The 21291-nt window shown below is 42.8% G+C and overlaps 1 protein-coding gene across 2 annotated transcripts in view; it reads right to left on the reverse strand.

Annotated features, from left to right (window-relative positions):
- The window catches only part of TTC7B (tetratricopeptide repeat domain 7B), a 147024-nt gene extending 125987 nt beyond the window's left edge, over window positions 1-21037 (reverse strand). For both annotated transcript variants that reach the window (XM_072865636.1, XM_072865634.1), the window contains exon 1: window positions 20736-21037. In XM_072865636.1, coding sequence (XP_072721737.1) covers window positions 20736-20856 — 121 coding nt within the window. In that variant the 5' untranslated portion in view covers window positions 20857-21037. The remainder of the gene's footprint in view (window positions 1-20735) is intronic.
- Between the last annotated feature and the right edge of the window lie 254 nt (window positions 21038-21291).

Below are 21291 nucleotides of genomic sequence, written 5' to 3' on the forward strand. Positions count from 1 at the left end.
TTTCTGAATGTGACAAGATACACTTGTGATATTCCCTTTACCAAAAAAAATGGTGTGTGTTTCCAAAAACACCTCCTGTAGTTTCAAATATGAATATTGAGAGATATTGGATTAATTTATGCAACTAGTTTTGAGTTACATGTCCCTCAGGATGTCTTTGATCAGCACCTGTATCTTGGCTGTAAGAATGCAGATATCACTCAGACCTTGTCAAGGCTCCAGCCATCCCAAGTCTTCAGTATGAAAGTCTATTTCTCATCATTCTCCCTGTGTCTTAGGAGGCACACCACCACTTCTCAGACACGAAGGTAGAACGTAGTACCAGGCTGCCCAGCAAAGCTACCACATTTGCCAAAATTCAAGAAACTTGTCATCCTCTACCTTGCCCTTATCCAGGACCACTAAACTTACTTTTACTGAACCGTGTTGAGTAGTTCCTCTAGTGAGGAGAGAGCTGTAAGTCATCACCTCACTATCTGGGACTTGAAAAGACCGGATCACATCCTGGAAACAACGTCTGAATAACCTAAATTTGAACTAACAATGAATAAAACAGATTTTTAAAAGGGGAAAGGGAAAAAGTTAACCATTAGAAAAGCACTCACCACCTTATAACTTTTAGCACTGTCCTTAGAGGTTATCGGAAGGGACAGAAAGACCAGGACATGCAGAACTCGGTGTTACTGTAGAGGAAAATCTTTCCCTCAGGAAGTATAAATACATCAGCATTATCTCACCTTTTAAGAACAGCAAATTTCAGTCTCATGCCAGTTGGACTAGTATACGACCCACGTACAATGGCATTATACAGGAAGCTATAAGGACCAGCGCTATCCTGTAATATGTCCTATCAAGTCGAAAGACAAAAACCTAGAACTTTCTTCCTTAAAACCTCCAGCTAACTGCTGATTCTTAAACCACAATTTCTTCAACAGAGAGTTTAAGAGACCAGACAAATAGTAAGAGCATCAAGGGAGTGCTTATTTTTCCATTTATGTTTTTTTATTTGGTGTTCCGGGAAAGATATCCATGGTAATCTGGACATTTATTTGTTCTCAACTACCATTCACTCATGTTTTACTGTCTAAACACTACTGCAGAAGGGAAAGATCTCAGCATCCAGATGAAGACCAGCCATGCCACAGATGCAGTCTGGTTACCAGCCTGCTTAATTTTCTGGCTTTCAGACCATAGTTGTCAAATTCATCAACCTCAAATTTGCAGTAACAGTTCCATTCCTTTGCCCACCAAAGTTTCTCCTGATACTTCAGCTGTACTCATCTCTAGATCAGACAACACCAAATAATCTGAAGTGTCACTTTCTATATGCACTTTCTTCTTTGGAGAGCACCTCTATGCCTCTTCACATGCATTTTGTTTTGCCCAAACTATGCACATACTACTCAATTTATCCTCCCGACAACAATGCACTCTGGATACAGCTTTGATACATGCCAGACAAAAATGTGGGTTCCCTGAAAGATAAGGAAGGGGAAAACAAAGTATCTCCCTGGTGCACCATTACATTAGAGACATTAAAAAAAAAAAATACAATGACACCCAGCATCTTTCAAATACATATTAAAGGCATACAATTCCCAGTTAAAAAAAAACAAAATTACTATGACTCAATAATACAGCTACAGTGTAACAATAAAATTTTGTTACTCACTAACTGCCAAGCAAAAAAATGCTTTTATTTATGTATTCAATGCTCATATGGCAAATGGCACAGTTTGACATGCATCAGTAAGTCCATCATACAATTTGCACATACTTTAACAAAGAATTTGATCAGTTTATAAAGTTTGACTGAAATGTTTTCATCTCAAACACCTGATGTATAGTTTAACAAAACAGATAAGAGAAGTTAAACTTAAGTTCTGACAAATATAAAGGCTTGAAGTTTGTACACTATAGTATTTTAGATACAGCTTAGGGTATACTGCATTGAAGGTTAGCTCATCTCGTTGCACACTGGAAATATAATGTTTCTGAACAGAACTAGAATGAGAAGGTTCTACGGTAAATAAGAAGTATTTTGGTAATGCACAAGAAACCCATTGTCAGCTGCAGCAGGAAACAAGTGAGTTAAAGAGGACTTCAGAACTTGGTCTATCAGGACTGAGCACACTTATGTCTTAATATGGCTTGCAGAGTCTTTCCTGTGTTTTGAAAACAAGGAGAAAAAAAAAAGTCTTTACTACAGCACGAGTTTTACCCATACATGATATCAGAGTACAGTAGAAAGCACGGAAAGGGGCCGTAGATGCTCTCCTGCATAAGCACCTGGAGGGACCAACACCAGGCTTTGAAATCCCTTGTCCACAGCCTCCGTTGCTCTGCCGCCTTGTAGCAGCAGCAGCCACCAGCTCTGACAGCCACGGTCAACTGCACTCCCCTAGGAAAGGCCCAAGCCAGCGATCCCAGCCTGCCTCCCACCCGCAGCCACAGGCCAGGACTCCGGCAGGCTCAGAGCCTGCCTGAAGACTGGCCTGAGGTTGGCCAAAGGCGAACAATTACACTTGGCCCTCTGAAGAAGAGCAAGAGAGCCAGCTAGAAACATCCCCTTTTACTGCACCCAGCTCATCGTCCTGGACCACACCACTCATCTGTAATTTGCACAATTGCCATTTTTAATTTCATAGGCTCTCAAAACTCCTATCATTTGAAGTTTCTTCTAATATATTACACCTGAAATTTTAAATCCTCTAGGGAAATAAAAGTAGAGAAGGACCCAGTTCATTCCCATACATTCACAATGTTATCAGTATAATTCCATCAATTTTTAAAGCAATTTACACTAATTTTGCTACTCTCATTCTGTTTTCATTGTGAAGTCTGTTCAGCAAAAAATGAAAAATAAAAGACATTTCAATGTACTAAGTGAAGAAAAAGAAATAAGAAACACTTCAATATTAGGACAGGCAACTCAAGATCATACCCAGCTGAGTTTTGAGCATTTCCACAGATTACAAAACCCCTCTGGACAATGTTTTCCAACACTGGACTGTTCTCATTGTGGAAGTTTTTTCCTTGCTATCTATTCAACATTTCCCTCGTTGCAATTTTTGTCCATGGCTTCTGATACTTTCACTGTGCATTTCTGAGAAGAGGCCAGCTCCATACTCAAGGGGGGTGGGAGATGGCAGCAGTAGGATCCCCTTTTAGCCTTCCCTTTCTAAGATTTAACAAATGCAGCTCTCAATCGATTCTCTTAGGTCAGGTGCTTTCACCCCCATGTCATCTTGGTGGCCCTCCACAGGGCTAACTCTACTATATCAATGTCTTTCTCATGCTGGGGAGCCCAAACCTAGGTACAATATCCCAAATGTGGTCTCACAAGTGACAAACAGTAGGGAATAATAATTTCTCTCAAACTGCTGACTTCTTACTAATACAGCACAGTGTACTGTCAGTCTTCGTTGCCACAAGGGTTTGCTGCCAACTCACGCTCCCTTTGTTGTTCACCAGGTCCTTCAGATACTTTTCTGCAAAGCTGCTTTTTAGCCATTTGATCCCCAGGCTATTCTGTTACAGTTATTCCTTCTCAAGTACAGGACCGTGGCATTTGCTGAACTTCATGAGTTTTGCCATTAGTCCAGTTCTCCAGCCTGTTGAGATCCCTCTAAACAGCAGTCATATACTCCCCTACAGTTTTTCATCACCCACAAAACCACTGAGGGTGCATTCTCACTGTCTACATCACCAAGAAAAATACTAAACGGTATTGACTGCAGTATCGACCCCTGAGAGGCCCCACTTCTAATACGTCACAGATCGGATTTTTTTTTTTTAACCTGTGATCAAACCTCTGAGCCTAGCCAGTTTTCCACCTACCACCTGTCTTTTCAATTGAGCTACAAGATACACTGTCTTGTGTCCAAGGGGAACTGTGTCCAAAGTCTAGATAAAGTTGAAGCCAACAATATGCACTGTCTCCACTTTATCCATACAGTCAGTCACTTCTCATCATCAAAAGCTATCTGGTTGGTTCGTCCTCGATAAACCCATGTCAACCGATCCCAATCACCTCCTCATCCTTCCAACCAGTTTCCAGAACATGCTTCCTAATCTTTCCAGGGCTTGAGGTTAGGCTGATCAACCTGCAGTCCCTGGACCCTCCTTCTTGACCTTCTTGCAAATGGCCATATTTGCCTTTTTCCAGTCACCAGGAATCATCCTTCACCACCAGGACCTTTAAAAAAATGACAGTGTCCTTGCAATGACATTGGCCAGCTCTTTCAGCACTCTGACATAGCCCACCTGGGTAGCAGACTTGCATACGCCCCCTTTACCCAATACAGTCGTCCTGTGTCACAGCATAATGCTTCAATTCATGAGACCTTTCCATCAAATGGAGTAATTTTCCATCAGTATCAACAGATTTTCTGCAAGCACTGATACATATACTAAAAAGCACAAAAGGTCCAGACACTTGTCACTTGCTGCAATAAAGAAAATTTTCCAAGAGCAGCAATATGCTAAAATGAGATTTTTTTTCAGCATCTATTTTGTTACAGTTTATTTTCTGCCTGTTCTTTCTTTTTCTTCAAACAGAAGTCTTAGTGTAATTGATAAAAATCAACAGCTTGCGTAGCTTCAGTTTCAAGCTGCAAACTAAACAAGACATTAAACTGACCAAATCTAAACCTGGTATTTCGGACCAAATCCCCGTTGTTACAGCCTAATCCCAAATTCCACATTTCATTAGCATAGCCACAGTACTATTACAAACAAATAGTAAAGTCAGATATTATGACCAACATTGCTCTGTTCAAAGATAGCTTTAGCACAGCACTCTGTAGGACTGCACTTTCTGCAACTGTTCCAATCTCTCTGGAAATCAGAGAGTGTAAACTGCATGCACAGAAAAAGACAGCTGGTTTTGTACACCAATGCAAGGCAGGTTAGTCTTTGGTGTAAGGAGTTTAACATGTGCTGTGTGAAAGGGTCTCGGAGATTAGAGGCCCACTCCAAACTTACAAAACTGTGCTTCAGAACATTTTCACAGGATGCAATTATTTGCCTTGCAAAGAATAGGTCACTGAGGGGTCCTTTCAGCACAGGCATTTTACCAGTAATATTCAGAAGACTCCAGAGAGCGTTCTGAGTACAAAATTTTTGTTTATGAGCCTCTTTTTTTAAAGGTGATTAAAAAAAAGAGTGGGCTTTGAAAATCATACTTGAGGTCAGCATAGTAATGTCCTACCTGGGAGAAGAACAGTGAAGATTAATTTTGCTAATTGTATTTTTAAAGCTAAGTGGTGACTTAAAAACAAGTAAAAATATGTCAAACTCTTTACTCTAAGTTTTAAAGGATGTGCAAGTAGATACTTCCTCCCTGATCTGTACTCATCAAAACCAAAGTATTTCATTTAACAAGCAACATTCCTCTTTCCTTTTATTCAGTTTAACGCTTGGCTGAGCAAACTTCATTTCCAAAGAAGCTTGAGGAAACACGAACATCAAACAGAGCAAGGAATCAAATGATACTCGAAAAGCAGTGCTTTAGTTTCGGAGCTGAAATATCATCAATACTGTTTGCAATGAAAAGAGTGAGGTCTATCATTGACATTCTTCAACACTTCAAATAGCAGAACTTCAAACGTGCCAAAGAATAAAGTATCACACATGCCTTCCCTCTCATATGCATTCCTTTAAGTAGGTCTCAAAAATTCTTCTGGCCCACACTCCTGTAACAAGCATTTCTTTAATTAAGTTAAATACAGTAGATCAGTCTTTATGGAAAGACAGGTAAAAAACACAGCTCGACTGTGCACCAGCTGCCAGAGATATTTTGTTTATACAAACTGCAAAATTGTCATGGAAGCATGTGAAACAACTAGTTAGGACAGTTACAATACATTAGCAGACATCTTGAAGAACAGGCTAGACACTAAGGAAAAAGAAAATAAACCTTGCACTGTTAGGTGTGAAAATGCATTCCCTGAGGCATGAGGATTCTTAAAACGAAGTGCTGAAACCATCCCTAAAGGGATGGTTTTCCCCTAAAGGGGAAAACAATCATTTTGCCTGTAACCAAAGAACAGCACTGGCACATGCAAGGGCAGCGTGTAGCCATACTCCCCTCCATACTCCAGTTGCTCAACAGCTGCACCACAGAAAGAGGAAGACCAGCTCTAGAAGCTCCAATTGCCACCCACTTGTGGGGCCACAGAAGAACAAGACAGGCACAGATACAGATCTAGCACTCTGTAGAAAGTTTGAAAGATTATTCCTCTCTTGTACACAGGAAAATTTCTCACACTGGGGAAAGTGAGAGGAGAGAAACAAGAAGCTGCCTCTGGAAAATGTAATTTAGTCTCTCTCTCGCCCCTCCCTCATCCTCCCGCCTCCACCCTAAGATAAGTTTCTTCTCTCTGACAACGACTTGAAAAAATATTATATTGTCTCTAAAGACCGGACACAAGCAAGAGCAAAGCCTTAAGTTCATGCTGGCACATACTCTGAAACTATCCAGACACCTTAAGATGAGAATCAAAGTAGTCTATAGCACCCAGATATTTTGTTCCCATCAGTGATGGAAGTTAGAGAAGCTAGTGATCCATACGCTAGCCAGGGACAGTCACAGTGCAGCAACATGTATTACACGTACTTTCCTTCAGAGTAAAGGCGGGAGAGGAGAAAGCAACAGCCGCAACTTACACACAGATCCTATTAAGCATCAAAACAAAAACTGTTCTTCTAGGTCACTCATACACAGCACAACTCACCCCTTCCCTGTACCACTGCTATATATCATGCGACACAGCACCATAAGAGAAACAGTTACCGTCAGACCGGCTTTCATCACAGAAGTGCCGCACTCGCTCAGCTGCTGGTGACTAACACTGGAAGACAACAGGTCACAGAATGCAAACCATAAAAGTTACTGCAAAGTAGGATTTTCTTATTTACCAAGTCATTCATCTGCTAAGTCAGTCGGTCAGGGCCAGACATTGGCAACAAATTTTTAAACCAAATTATGACCGAGAGAGTGCTTTATTAACAAAGCATTGGCTCCAGGCATGTCAACCATTCTGTGCCAGTACGATCGGGCCTCGATGGTGCTTATGACAAAATTTCAATTACATGGACATTTCTGAAAGAAACCATTCATTAAATAATAGCTCTAGCAGCGTTTTTAATCAGTTTTAGCTATGCCTTAAGACATCCTGAAATAACGTAAGTAATGTTTGAGAAGAAATTGCTTTTCTTTTTTCTTCCAGCACAGTATGAGGGATCTAGATTATATTCTTCTGAGACACTTTTTAAAGACAGAATTGAACTGTGTAAAGCTTTTAGATACCTTGAAGTCTAGCGTTCTTTCAGACAGTCTAAATAGATGTTTCAGAAGAAAAAAAATGTTAGTAAACAGTATCAATACCATGAAAACCAGCTTCCCACTTTTAGAAAACTGACATAGTTAGGGATCAATATAAAATTCTTGATCAAAGGAAAGACTCCCTCTTATTCATCCATTCCTCAGCTGAAGAGTTCACCACCACCAACTACTTAGTAGAGTCAGGGGATATTTGATTACTTATATCACAACTGCATTGCAGAACCATTTCCTAGCTTGCCCATCTGTTTCTGCAACATCACAGTATCACTGAAACAATCCACCTGCCTAATAGGATGTCCTCTGCCTATAATCAAAAACCAGTCTGAGCACCTTGGAACTGCAAGACAAACTGAAGGATGCTTTAGGTGAAATATCCATTTCTGTTAGCACTGAAAGCAAAAAACCCAGACACTTCTACACATGCAAGCTGCTTTCTTTCAGCTTAGAGAAAGCTCAGAGACACTCATACAAAATGTCTTGAGAAGAACCTTGTGCAGACATGGCTATCCCTCTCTGCAATATGGATCAGCCCTAACCATATTCAAAATTAGAATAAAGGCTGGCATAAATACGGGGTGGGGGGAAAACCACACATGATGACATGTCTTTGTAAAATAGTGTCTAAAAATATCATGACAGCTGCTTTGCTACTTGATTTTTGACATCTGCTTTTTGAAGCAAAATTGTTACAACACTGTCGGGATCCAAAGCAGTTACTCGCAGAAAAAAAGAGATTTAAAACAGAGGATTAATCTTCATTTATCCTGGGTCAAGGATGATGAAGAATACTTATTACTATTAGCTTAAAACCATGGTCCATCTTGAATCATCCACTGAATCACATGCTGAAATACAAAATAATCAGTTTTCTGATGAATGCTACCACAACCTCCAGGCATTTGTTGAAGAACCCAGGGGCTGTTAGCAGGCTAGGTGAGAGGAATATCTAGCTCTCAATTCCTTTCTAAAAGTAAGTTTAGGGAGAAGGGGAGAGAAAGGAAAGAATGGCAACACTGCACACAGCTCAAAAAAAGAAAAGCCCTAACAATACAGATTGGGAGCTCTGTCTCTTGCCTGCAGAATCCCTCTCCAAGAGGTGACTTTAAAAGTTCCTTCGATTCCAGAGTACACCAAGATACATCCGTAGTGAATGATTAAGTGTTCTCAACAGAACTAATGAACCTGCTACCTGTTGTTCTGCGGGGTACCAAATAGCTGCTTCGTTAAACTATTACTTTTCCTGTGGTCATTCAACAGTCTTGGATAAAAGCCAAAGCAAGACACTGAAGGCTATCTAGGCTACAACTACTATCTGTGTGGTTTCTCAAGTGTTCCTACCATTAATGCAGAAAATGTAATATTTTTTAAAAGGGCCTGAAAATTATTTATTTCAGTCGTATTTTTAACATCACAAGGAAATACTTAAAAGATACAATACAAACAAGCTTCTCACAGATAAAACAGTTGCTATCACCTCTGCGGCAACAACTATCAACAACCCTGCTCCTGGTATCAAGGCTCCACGCACAAGATGTTCCTCTGCAATGAAACATCCGTGTCATACTGCTGTGGTACACTGGCAAGAATACCCACGGTCCTGTGCTAACAAAGATAGTTACGCATTATGGAGCCTCGACAGCTCAATATCTAAAGGCAGAAAGAGTATGGGGACAACCAGTGTTTTTTTCCTTATATGCCAAATGGCATAGATTAAAAGAAGTATTTTTAGTATTTCATTTCATTCTCTTCTGAATTACACAGCTGCAAGAAAAATGTGCAAGAAAAATCTCTTACCACAAAGATTTAAGCAAAGAGGCTCAGCCTCAGACTCAAGCCCTGAGGATCTGAATTTGAATACGAAGTATTTAGGAATGGGAAATACAGAGCAAACTAGCTACAGAATCTGAGGTGACTGGCCAAACAAACTTTAATCTTTCCTTGCAAGCAAGCAGATAACAAATCTAGAAGCATGCTGTATCACTTCACCCACTTCCACCAAAATCTTCAGTATTTCAGGTAACATATTTCAGACTCTTAAAAACCACAATCGTCCAAATGCACTGAAGTTGAAAGATCATGGTTATCATTAGTTCCAAATGAAAATACTGCATGAGGTGAGATCAATTAGATGAAGCATGGAGCTGTAAGAACAGAAGACGCCGATATTTCACCTGCCCTGTACTGGATTCCAGGGAGAGAAAGAACTAAAAACCTCAAGTCTTCACTCAGGACTAAGAACAGAAAAATTTTAAAAAGCAGGGGAGCAAAGGGTCAAGGGGTAAAGAGGACAAGTATGAGATTTCCAGTATCCCAGTGGGACCGTAAGCTGACTTGCAGGATTCCAGCAAGTCAAGACTTGCCTTGTAATCTCTTCTGGTGCTTCAAATCTTCCCAGAGGGAAACTAGCTTGGGAGTGAGAAAGGAAACTCCTCCTACTCAATCCCTAAAACTCTTATTCTCTCCAAAGGTAAAACTGAAGGCTCAGAGTACCTGAAGGGCTGCACGTTGCATCATTTTGAGAGGATTTTTCCTCAGACTTCCTAAAACATGTTGGATTATCATTATGCCTAAATCAAAAAAAACAAACTGAGGAATTTTTATCCAGGAGTGGGATGCAGCAAGAAGGATCCCAAAGGGGTCAATTGCTCCATAAAGTACCCAGACAAAAATTTCAGAGTAAAGTTTCTGTAAAAACAGCAGAAGAGGAGAAAAATCTTATAGCATCCCACAGAACATTTATTAAGAAGGCCATTTTGAAAAGGAGCTTTCTTCCAGAGGAGGATCTGGAAATCCTGGATCCAGAGCTGATTTCATATTCATCTGGCAGAAAGAGCATGAAACACGTGTTTTCTAACTGGGAACAAGTTGACCATATGCTTAAAACAAAGACATTTGCTTTGTTCATGATGCATGTAACAGTCATTAAGAGCACTGGCTGAACCCGAAGAGGAATATTAGCAGAAGTCTGCAAGTACCCATTCAAGTAACTCTGACCAGACGTTACTTAAAATGAATGCTAAAACTAATCTTAGATTTATACAAGGTAAACATTAAGGCAAAGAAAAACAATATATGGATATAGAGATGTCACTTATGATTCCATCACTGACTACTAAGTAGCAAGAACTCACAGCATCACAGGATGGCTGAGGTTGGAAGGGACCTCTGGAGATCATCTAGTCCAACAACCCCTGCTCCAAGCAAGATCAACTAGAGCAGGTTGCCCAGGATCTTGTCCAGGTCTCTGGGGACAGTAGAATAGCTAAAGAACACGTGCAGACCAATAGGCACTATTGGCAGAAAGGCTGCGGACTGATGCAGATGATAGACATGTAAAACCAGAAGCAGAAAATACAGAGTCAGCTGCTCAAAGAAACTTAATTCTACTTGGTAACACCTTTAATTATACGGAGTCATTCACTCCTCTGCCTCTTAAGTACACAGAGGGCATGGCACCCTTTTACTGTGCAGCTATGCAGAATCTAGGCAATTTTCCTGCTCGACAGCCAAAACTCGCTTTGAAGAAAAATATTACAGGCTTCCCAGACTATTTATGCATACACAGATTTAATTCCAAAGTACCACTACTACAGAAATTTATTTTATGAGGGCACATATTAAGAAGAACAAAACTGCAGCAATTGTTTCCAATTATTTTTATGGCTTTTTTTTTTTATATTCAAGCTCCCAAATTTTGTGAAATGTTAAGACCATCAGAACAGTAAATCATCAAGCCAGGACAGCCACAACATATCATCTAGATTATTGATAAGTTTATGTTTGAATTAAACTCGGCCCATTCAGACAAATGCAATGTAAAACCAAGAAATAAATAGTGTGGGTCATACGCAAGACTGGGAAGCACGAAGTGTGGGAAACAAGATCACCATCATCTTTGGGTGTTTACCACATTGAGGGAGAATGATCAAAATTTAGCTTCTTTCCATTTATGTTTTGTTTAGGTTACAGAGAAGATCAAAGAGTGACTTGGAGAACAGGAAAAGCACATGCTGTGATAGCTAGGAATTCTTTTCAATCTTGCTTCTTGCCATGATGTGTTTCTCAAAGGACAAACCAGTTTTCCTGTTGCTACTAACAACAACAACAAAAGCAGACTAGAGACTATTTAGATGGAAAGCAAAACCAAACCGTGTCATGGGGACAGGGACTCTCATCCATGCTCTACCAAACAGCTACACTACAGCACAGTGCAAATTTGACAGATGAGGACAATGGAATCCAACTTTTATTCTCCCAAGAAGGTAAAGAAAATGGTGGACAAAAATGAAGAAATAAGAGATTGAAGAGATCCTGACTCTGCCCAACATCTTATACATCAGGAACACTTCCTTACTCCTAAGCCTCACCATCTACAGATTTTGGTTCGCACCTTCACTCCCTGGACATCTCTCTGTATTAATCACTGATTAATTGTCAGGTCAGAAGAGGGACATTTTTCATCTATGGGATGACCCAAAGCTCAGCTGAAAGCACACAGATGAGCCTCTGCTCCCCAGAAGAGGAGATCTTGCAGTTCTCTACCATTTCCAAAAGCCAGTCACTCACAAAAAACAGCCTCTTCTCATCCTCTTCCCCCCTACTAGCTCCACCTGGGAAACCTCAAGTACATTCTTGAAAGGCAGTAGCCTACACCTGTCACTCTCAGAGATGATTGTCTCAGGTACATAACCACCAGCTTTAAGGCAGAAAGCATCTTTTATCAACTTTGCTGGTTTTTTTTCTTTTTAAATTCTATCAGCTGTTCTAAAAGCAGTAGGTACTCTACTTCTGCCTCTCCTTAAATCCAGCTCTAAAGCAATCCCATTAGAGCCTTGATTAATGCACAGAGTTTTTCTCCCCATTAAGGTAAACAGACTGTAATTAAATGTAAAAAGAAAAACAGAAATGTGGCTGGAAGCTGAGCCCAGGCAAACCTGAATTTGAAATAAGGCACATTTGAAAGATAAGCAACAACTTGTTCACATAATTAACTGCAGAAAAAATAGGGGAGGGCCTGAAAGCTGTTGGTGTGTTCATATCTTGGCTGCCTTTCCAAAAGTTTTATGGAGATAAAACAAGTTACTGGGCTCAGGTGAGCTGCATTCAGGATCTGTCTAGAGCCAAAAGTGACTTCCCACCCACTTTTTGTGAAAGCAGCACAGTTTACACCTCCTTTTGGGAAGAGGAAGGAGAAGTCTTCTGTGAAACCTGGCAACACTCCCCACCTCGGGATGAGGCATAACTGCGTAATAGGTGTCAGTTCCCCAAGGAGCTGTCTGCACCAGGGCTCCAGCACCTAACAAGCTTCTAATAAAGGGGAAGCCCTAATTCATATAGCCAAGGAAGTAACCAAAACAGAACAACAATACACAATTTCAGATTAAATGCTTAAACAGGGAACTTAACAGCAGAAGAGTAGCATTTGCCAAACACTGTAACACACAAGTCCTATTTTATTTCCTCCTTTCCTTCAGGACAGCTTAAACATTCAGAATCTACTTTCATTATCAAGGACACAACTCCTAAGTATCAGTTAGGGTCAAATCCTGATCCTCTCCTCTTTTCCAGACAATACAAACACATATTTTGAAGTCCTTCCTTTGCTTTATCGCCCTTTACATGTTACACATCAGAAACATCAGCTGTAGAGCAGCTGTATCAAAACTCGAGTTGTTGATTAATCATTGTTAATATGCCATCTCTACAGAATACTAATATGGGTGACAAACTTAGTAACAGAGTGTTTAAGTGCAGCTTTCTTCCTACTGCAATATTACAGATTTTACAGATTTCTTATGTGATAATTCCACAGGCAGTGATCAAGATAATTCTAAGGACAGAATGAATGATTTGACAAAATATTTGATTCCAGCCTTAAGATTTATAGCTCTATCTCCACAGGCCAGTCTATTCTGTGAACTGAATGAACCAAGATCCTGTTGGAAAACAACAGCATACACACTATAAAGCTGTAGCAAAATCTGTAAAAAGGAGATTTAAAATTACTTCACAACTATATTAAAAAACCCCACCATCTTTCATGCATTCCCTTGTGTTGAAGGTAATACGAGATTATAGTGAAGGATTTCTGTTTGTGCATACACATTTTGAGTGGAATCATACCACACACAGATCATCAGTGGGGTGGGAACTTGCAGAAACTCATGCAACATCTCCTTAAGCATCAGAGCAACTGATAACATCTCTGATCAGAGCAGCTTACTAATAACTGCCACTATGCATTCTGCCACCCATTTGCTGACACCAGGGAAATGCCTAGATTCAGCACTTTGCCTCCGGAGCCTGGAGCAGAGATCAAATGCCCTCCAATGATTAAAGGTCTTGCTACCAACAAGCATAGCACTGTTAGCTGGACATCCTCACTCCCTCCAATTTATCTCAACATCCTGCCACTCTGCTTTTTACAAAGTTCTTGTCTTCAGTCGTTCCTTATCAGATCACCAATTAAATCGTGTTCAGTGCAGAGAAAACTGCAGAGAACTTAACCATCAAATTCTAAAATCTGATTATTTACAAGACAGATTTGCGAGGAGGGGGAATGGCCCAGATTTGGCAGAGAAGGAGCACGGCCCACATTTGGCATGGTGAGGACCTTCTGTCCCCTTCTCTACTACCATGCAAATCAAATTCAAACTAAAGTGGTATCAATGAGTCTGAGTTTATTCTATGGGGAAGTAAGTTCATTAGCAAAGTTAATGCTAACCTTTAGCCCTTGAAGTTAGGTTAAAGGAACCTACAGCAGCTATAATACAGACATATACCAGTATATATACACTGATAAGTCAGGCTACCATTTCTTCTTATAACTTCACCGAAAGGGTTGTGAAGCACTGGACCAGGCTGCCCAGGGAAGTGGTTGAGTCGCCATCCCTGGAGGTATTTAAAAGAGGTGTAGATGTGGTGCTTAGGGACACGGTTTAGTGGTGGACGTGGCAGTGTCAGGTTAATGGTTGGACCTGATGATCTTAAAGGTCTTTTCCAACCTAAATGATTCTAATTCTATGATTTTAAACAAAGCAACAGAGTGCAATCAACCCAACATTAATATGCGAGATGTCTAATTTCTAAAATAATTACATTCATAATATATGGAAGTATCCTTATAAATGTAAGCAGCTATAACCTCCAAATACCCAGAAGTACTTAGTTCATTCCACTCAGACCAATTACATGCTTCCTCACCGTGGGAGAAGAAGAAAGTTCCCCTCGGCATTGCCCTTCACTGGCTGCTGCCACTGTTCATTTCCCACCAGCTGTTATACTACTCTTCAGACCCCTGTGGGAGGCAAATCAGCTCAGTAAACCAGCAGAAACTAACTCCAGAAAGAGGAGCACAGAGTTTTCTGCTGGCCCAGCACAGTAAGTCCCACCTCTGGTGTTCACCAACACAAGTGAGAGGCCAGGAACACGTAACCAGGAGAAACTGCATAGCGAAGGAGCAGCTTGAGTAAAGGTAGGAAGAAAGAGCTCCTCCACACAATAGCAACAAGGTGTTAGACCAGCTTGGTTACTTGTGAAATCATACTGACTATGCTAGCATTTTCTTTTTCAGATGACAAGTCAGTTGGAATACAAACAGCAGATCTACATAATCACTTACACTGTTGTAACACCCCTGCCTATCTGAAGAAACAAAGCTGTCAGTCAAAAATAAGACAACACATCTTAGTACTGTCACCATCTTTGGTCTTCATTCAGAAAAATGTGTGTCCTTAGTACGCTTGTTCTGTAAATGTGATAGCAAACGCAACAGAAGGAAAACAAAAAAAAGATAACAAAAGAAGAGAGAGCTTCATTTCCACTTTTGTGGAAATGCAAAAAGGCATGTTGCATCACAGCCTCCAAACTTTTCTGGTAGAGATGTTGATCTCTTTGGAAAGCTTTGCATATATACATTGCATTACAAGCTGTATGTATAAAAACCAAACAAATTTAATAAACACCTTCTAAGTAGGGCATGACTCCTAAGAGGTTTAGAAATCCCTGGTTTACTCTGAGGATAAGCTTTAACCATACATCTGAAGTCTTGTATTTCACAAGGGAGCAAAACAAATGAAAACTGATAAGATGTTTCTATTTTTACGTCCTACTTGTATCCAGATAAAGAAGCAGCATAGAAAGTGACAAACAAAAAACAGACATCTAAAATACTTCCTGATCCTTTGGTTTTGCTACTCTGTTCCTAACTCCTCTGTGCTCCCTTATTCTGCAAGGCTAAATGTGAGAAAAGATATAATAAGAAACTATAGAAACAAGTTGTTGAAAGGAAAGGTAGTCAGAGCAAAGACCACACACAAAACAAAACAATAACAAATGGAAATGGGATAGTAATGATAATAAGAAATTCGATTGCTAAGAAAGCAGTGTGTTAAAGGGCTGGTATACTTCCAGCAGCAAATACTTGATACCTGTAGGTAATGTTCTATTTTCATGGCAATGTCACAATGCTCTTGGTAGCGTATAGATCCGCAAACTTCCGGGGCATGCATTCTCTCCCCACAGTAATGCAATATTTCACACCAGCTAAGGTTTCTACAGAACTACATCATTCTACCTCACTTGAACTATAAAAATTCGCCTCCTCAGTGCTTTTCCAGACAGAGCCATACATCTCACTGAACTTGAGCAAGGTCATGTTCCGATTGCAGCAACAATGAATGGCCGGAAATACCTGTGGAAATTCATGGATCCTTTATTTTATCCATACAGCTTGCCACTGAACTGACCTAAGGTTTCCTCACTGTGTTTCCAAAGGAAGGAAAAAAAACATTAGAGCATTGATGTCCTGAGAATGCTCTGAGCAGACACAACCTTCGTACTGAAGACCATTGTAGCTGCTTCCTTCGAGAAGCTACTGTTTCATCAAAAATTCATGACGGACTTGCAATCGGCTTTGAAATGTGATTGCTAGCTTCCACAATTATCATTCAAACACCACAAAATTCCAGGCACCCTGAGAATCCCAATTCCCAAAGCTATGAATGACACGATACTCTCATTAAAACTATTGCAGAGAGGTTTCAAAACACAATCCTCATAAACCTGAACACTTCAATAAAATACATGAGTCAGCTCTAAGACCAACATGTTATGATAAACTTACTGAAAAACAATCATCACTGGTATTTCATGTCTTATTTTTCAATATTTCAGAAGAGCAACTTTACAGATATCTTAAAAAAAGAAAAGCTTTTAATGAAAAAAACCCAATGGGGATTTCAAATATATGTGATCATTAACATCAAAGTGTTGTAGTCATCACTAGTCATTTTGGGGACTGCTACAATGAACTTAGAGAATCTCGGAGAAAATCTCCCTCTTACGGCATGTTGCATTTCATTCACACAACTGTGGTTTTGATGGCAACCAAGTTTTCCAAGACGAAGTTGCACATGGTTCTCTTACAGATTAAGGCTTTATTTAATAAAGTAGCCCATTCAGACTGGCTTAAGATAGAAAAGAATCCTATAACCAATGCTTCCCAATTCTGGGTGCACTTTAAGATACATTCTCATTAATTTCAGATATTCAACATTTACTATTTTACCTCTTCCAATAATCTGTGAACAAGCCATTTTGTACCTGGAGCTTTTGCTAACTCTCATGACCATGCTTCACCACCATGCTGTTCATTTGCAATGTTAGACAAAATTCAACGAACGGAAACAATATTTCTTCAGATCATTTTCTTAGAAGGAACCTTTTTCAGTTAGTTAAACTGAACACTCACAAAGTGTCATTAGTAAAAACTGCTTTAAGATTTTATTTCTAACAACTTGGGGTTTGTCTCGGTTCCATTTGAGTAGGGATACTCAGGATGTGAACACTTGAGTACACCACCTTTCTTGCAACCAAACAGCCTACAGACTAGCCAAGGACCACATCTTCGTGAACCCCAGAGTAGCACGATGATTTCTATGCCAGCTGCTACAGTTTTTGTAAATCCTGCTGTACTGGGCGTAAACAGCAAGGTGCTGGCAGCGGGAGGCTGCAGGGGTGGCCCCTGTGGGGAGAGGCCAGGGGCTGCCCTGTCCCAGGCCCAGCTGGCTCCAGCAGACCCACAGCAAGACCCAGCTGAGCCCCTCAGCCAAGCTGGCAGCAGCTCTGTGAAAGCGTATTTAAGAAAGGGCAGAAAATGCCACAGAGAGGAGGAGGGAACAAAAGGAGTGAGAAACAGCAAAGGGAACACCAAGGTCAGAGAAGGAGGGGGAGGAGGTGCTCCAGGTGCCGGAGCAGATATCCACAGCCTGGGAAGGACCCAAGCTGGAGCAGGTGGATATGCCCTGAAGGAACTGCGGCACATGGAGAGCCTGTGCCAGAGCAGACTTTTTTCCTGAAGGACTGCAGCCAGTGAGGAGCCCACGCCAGAGCAGAGGAATAACGTGAGAAGGAAGGAGCAGCAGAAAGAAACCACCTTGCACCGACTGTAACCCCTCTGCCCCCCGCGCCGTGCGGGGAGGGGCACAGGAGTCTGGGGCGCAGGAGTGAAGTTGAGCCTGGGAAGGGGGAGAGGAAAAGTGCTGCTTTCGTGTCTTTCTGTTCCTTACTGTCTGAATCTATTTTAACTGGCAACAAGTTAAATTAATTTTCCCCCAGTCGAGCCTGTTTTGCCTGCGACAGTAATTAGTAAGTGATCTCCCTGTCTTTATCTCAAGCTACGAGTCTTCTCATCCTATTTTCTGCCCCTGCCCCACCAAGGAAGGGGAGAGACTGAGCTGGATGGGCATTGCTGTTAGCCCAGGCTAACCCACCACACCTGCACATAACAGTTTTGACCCAGTCTTTTATGGGAGTGCTGATGAAGCAAGAGCTCAAACAGAGATTTGCGTTACATGGCATGAATCTTATTACTGTTGCTGAGTCCTGGTTCTGAAGGAGAGAAATGTAATACAAACTGGATAAGTGCCTAACAATTCTGAGTTAGGTTAAAGACCCTTCTTTTATCTAGCTATCCTTTGTGAAAAACAATGCCAGTCACAGGCTTAACACAGTGCACACGTTTTCCATGATGCAACTTGTGACTATTACTTCTAGAATAGCAAAGGCAGTGACCAATCCATTAACATTTCTCTTCCCTCTTTATCTTAAACTCTCCCCTCCTCTCTTTTTCTTCTCCTCTTTTTCCTTCTCTCATGCTTGTAAATCATTCCTGTGACATTGTTACACATTCAGCCAAAAACCAGATCTTTGGTTATCCACTCCCTAGCTGATTTGTAAAACTGAACATTACTACAGAAGGAAGCAGTGAAGTCCTGAGTACTTTTTCTTAAATTAATTGCTTCAGATTAACTAACAACAGGGCCTTTGCCCGGTTTTTGCCCTTACTTGCTTCAGATTAACTAACAAGAGGGCCTAACTAACAACAGGCCTTAATTGCTTCAGATTAACTAACAAGAGGGCCTAACTAACAACAGGCCTACGCATCAGAGCGCCTTTCAGCTCCTATCTGTCTTCCCGGGTGGAACAGAGGCACTGCCTCTCCTTCGTAGGCTCACTAGCTCATAACCTTGGCCTGCAACCTGTTAGGTACACCAGGATCTAGAACACAAACTTACAGTTTTAGACACTCTCAACAGCAGGAGCATGTATTTCATTAAATAAATTACTCTCTTCCTGTCTTACTCCACTACAAACGGAGAGTCCCTTACGATCACTTAGCTTACTGACTGTTGATGTTCTCAGTTAGCTAGAACTTGGAAGCTGTGGACATTGATTTAACCATTCCTGTGCTGTCAGAAAGACAAAATCTACACATGATACTTTCCCATGTTTTAAGATCAGGAAATGCTCCAATAATTTGTATTTTGACTGGTACAGAATCTAGAAGATACCATAATAGGAAAATCACTGAAGTGTAAAGTTATGCAGACTGCATAATCTTCTCTGATACGCTTCAGTTAGGTAAAAAGTGCCCAGGTCAGAGACGTTTAAGTCACACTGTCAATAACATCTGCCTAGCTCTCCCTACCTGTCCAAAGTACCTTAGTACATCTTAAAACTATGAAGGATCATTCTTTTCAACCAGACAGCCAAAAAACATTTGCCTTTGCTTCAACCGATCTCTAACTAGTCCATAGTCTATAATTCAGTGAAGCATGTCCTTAAACTAAACATACCTTCCACCTTTTCGCCTGTGTTTATTTTTAGTTAGTATAATACCAGTGTGTTTCAGGATCATCATCCAATTGTTTTTAAGGCCGATGCGTGTAAGGTTCTCTACTACCCATCCACCTATTCTTAAATTCTCTCCCTTCTCCTTACTTTGATTCAGACTTTTCCTCTTTTATTGTCCTGGTTTCAGCTGAGATAGAGGCTGATATTTTTATTTCTATAGACCCAAATCATGCAGTTTTCTTCTCTGCCTAAACGTGCAAAGCTATCACTGCCTTCGCAACGCACTCCCAGTGACGCCAACCTTATGCCTCATCCTCTCTATATGTTAACTTATCACCACTGAATTCACCCCAAGTTCTGTCTCTGCAGACTTGATTTCTCTCTTAAAATACCTCCAGGTCCACCTCATGCAGATGAGTGAGCCCAGAGAGGTAGACACTATCCCCATGTCTTTTCTCACACGCAGAAGGAAGGCATCCATGCCAAAGAGAACTTCCCTGCATCCCCCTTGTTCTTTAGGCACTTCCAAAGCTCAGAAGGAAGCACTGCTTTTCATCTCCTTCAGCTAAACGTTTAAAAGTTTGTGATGTAAGAAATAAGGCACCAAGCAAACCATTCAGAGTTTTTATAAGAAAATAAATGAAGCGGCACTATATTGCTGAGGTGTGTTTTTAAGTAAAAGGACAGAAGCCTTCATACGACAGGCCGTGTACAGCTGCTCCGGCTGTGCACAGGAGGCAGAAGGTCATTTAGGGCTCCACGCTCACTGTCAGCGTGTGCGCCCGCAAAACTGCAACACCCGTGATAAGCCATCAGACCGCTCAGCAGTTCAGGACGCGAATCCACAGGGCCCCGCTGCCGGCGAGACGAAACGCGGCCTCCCTGGGACTTCAGAGGGGTGCTCAAGCGGGGCTGACCGCCGCAGCTCTCCGCCCCGGGGCGATTTCCGAGGCGCCGGCACGCCGGGCTCAGGCCGCCAGCGGCACCCGCCTCCCCGCCGCCCCCCTCGGGCTCCTGCTCCGCGGGGCCGCGCCGGCCGGGCCGCCGCGACCCGTTCCCCGCCCCTCCAGCGGCCCCCCACTCCCCGCCGCCTCCCCGGGCACCGCGGGGCGGCCCGCAGGCCCCTCACGCCGGCCCGCCCGGCTGCACCTGCCGGGCCCGGCGTCCGGGAGCCCCGCCGGCCGCCTCCTGCTTCCCGCGGGCCCTCCGCCGCGGCCTGCCGCCTCCCGCCCTGCGCCGCCCGGCCCCGCACCGTTAGCGATGAGCTTGGCCGAGAGCTGCTTGACGAGCTCGGGGATCCGCTCCCACTGGCACTCCGAGCGGCACCGCTCGATCTCCGTCTCCAGCCGCGAGCCCGCCTTCTTGGTGGCCATGGCCGGGCCGGGCCGATGGGGCCCCGGCAGGGGAAGGGGCCGGGGCGGCAGGAGCGGGCGGGAAGGAGGAGGCGGGAAAAGCGCGGCGGCGGCGGCGGCACCGGGCGCCTGGGCGGCGGCGGCGGCGGCGGCGGCTGGAGCGGCGGAACTCGGGGGCTGCGGCCCGCGCCGCGCTGGCGGCCGAGCGGCGGCAGCGGCGCCACCTGCCGGGCAGCGGCGGGCAGCGCGGCGCGGGGCGGGGCGGAGCGGAGCGGGGCCGGGCCGGGGGCGGCCCGGGGAGCGCGGCGCGGGGAGCGCGGCTGCGGGGCGGCTGCGGGCGCCCGTCCGCCTCCCTCCGGGCCGGCGAGGGCCGGGGCGCTGCCCGGGCTGCCCTGGCCCCCAGAGGAGAGGGAGGGAGGCTGCCTAACCAGGGAGCCGCGCTGCTGAAGGCGCCGC

Source organism: Ciconia boyciana, chromosome 6 (assembly GCF_034638445.1).
Source record: "Ciconia boyciana chromosome 6, ASM3463844v1, whole genome shotgun sequence".
Lineage (NCBI taxonomy): Eukaryota > Metazoa > Chordata > Aves > Ciconiiformes > Ciconiidae > Ciconia > Ciconia boyciana.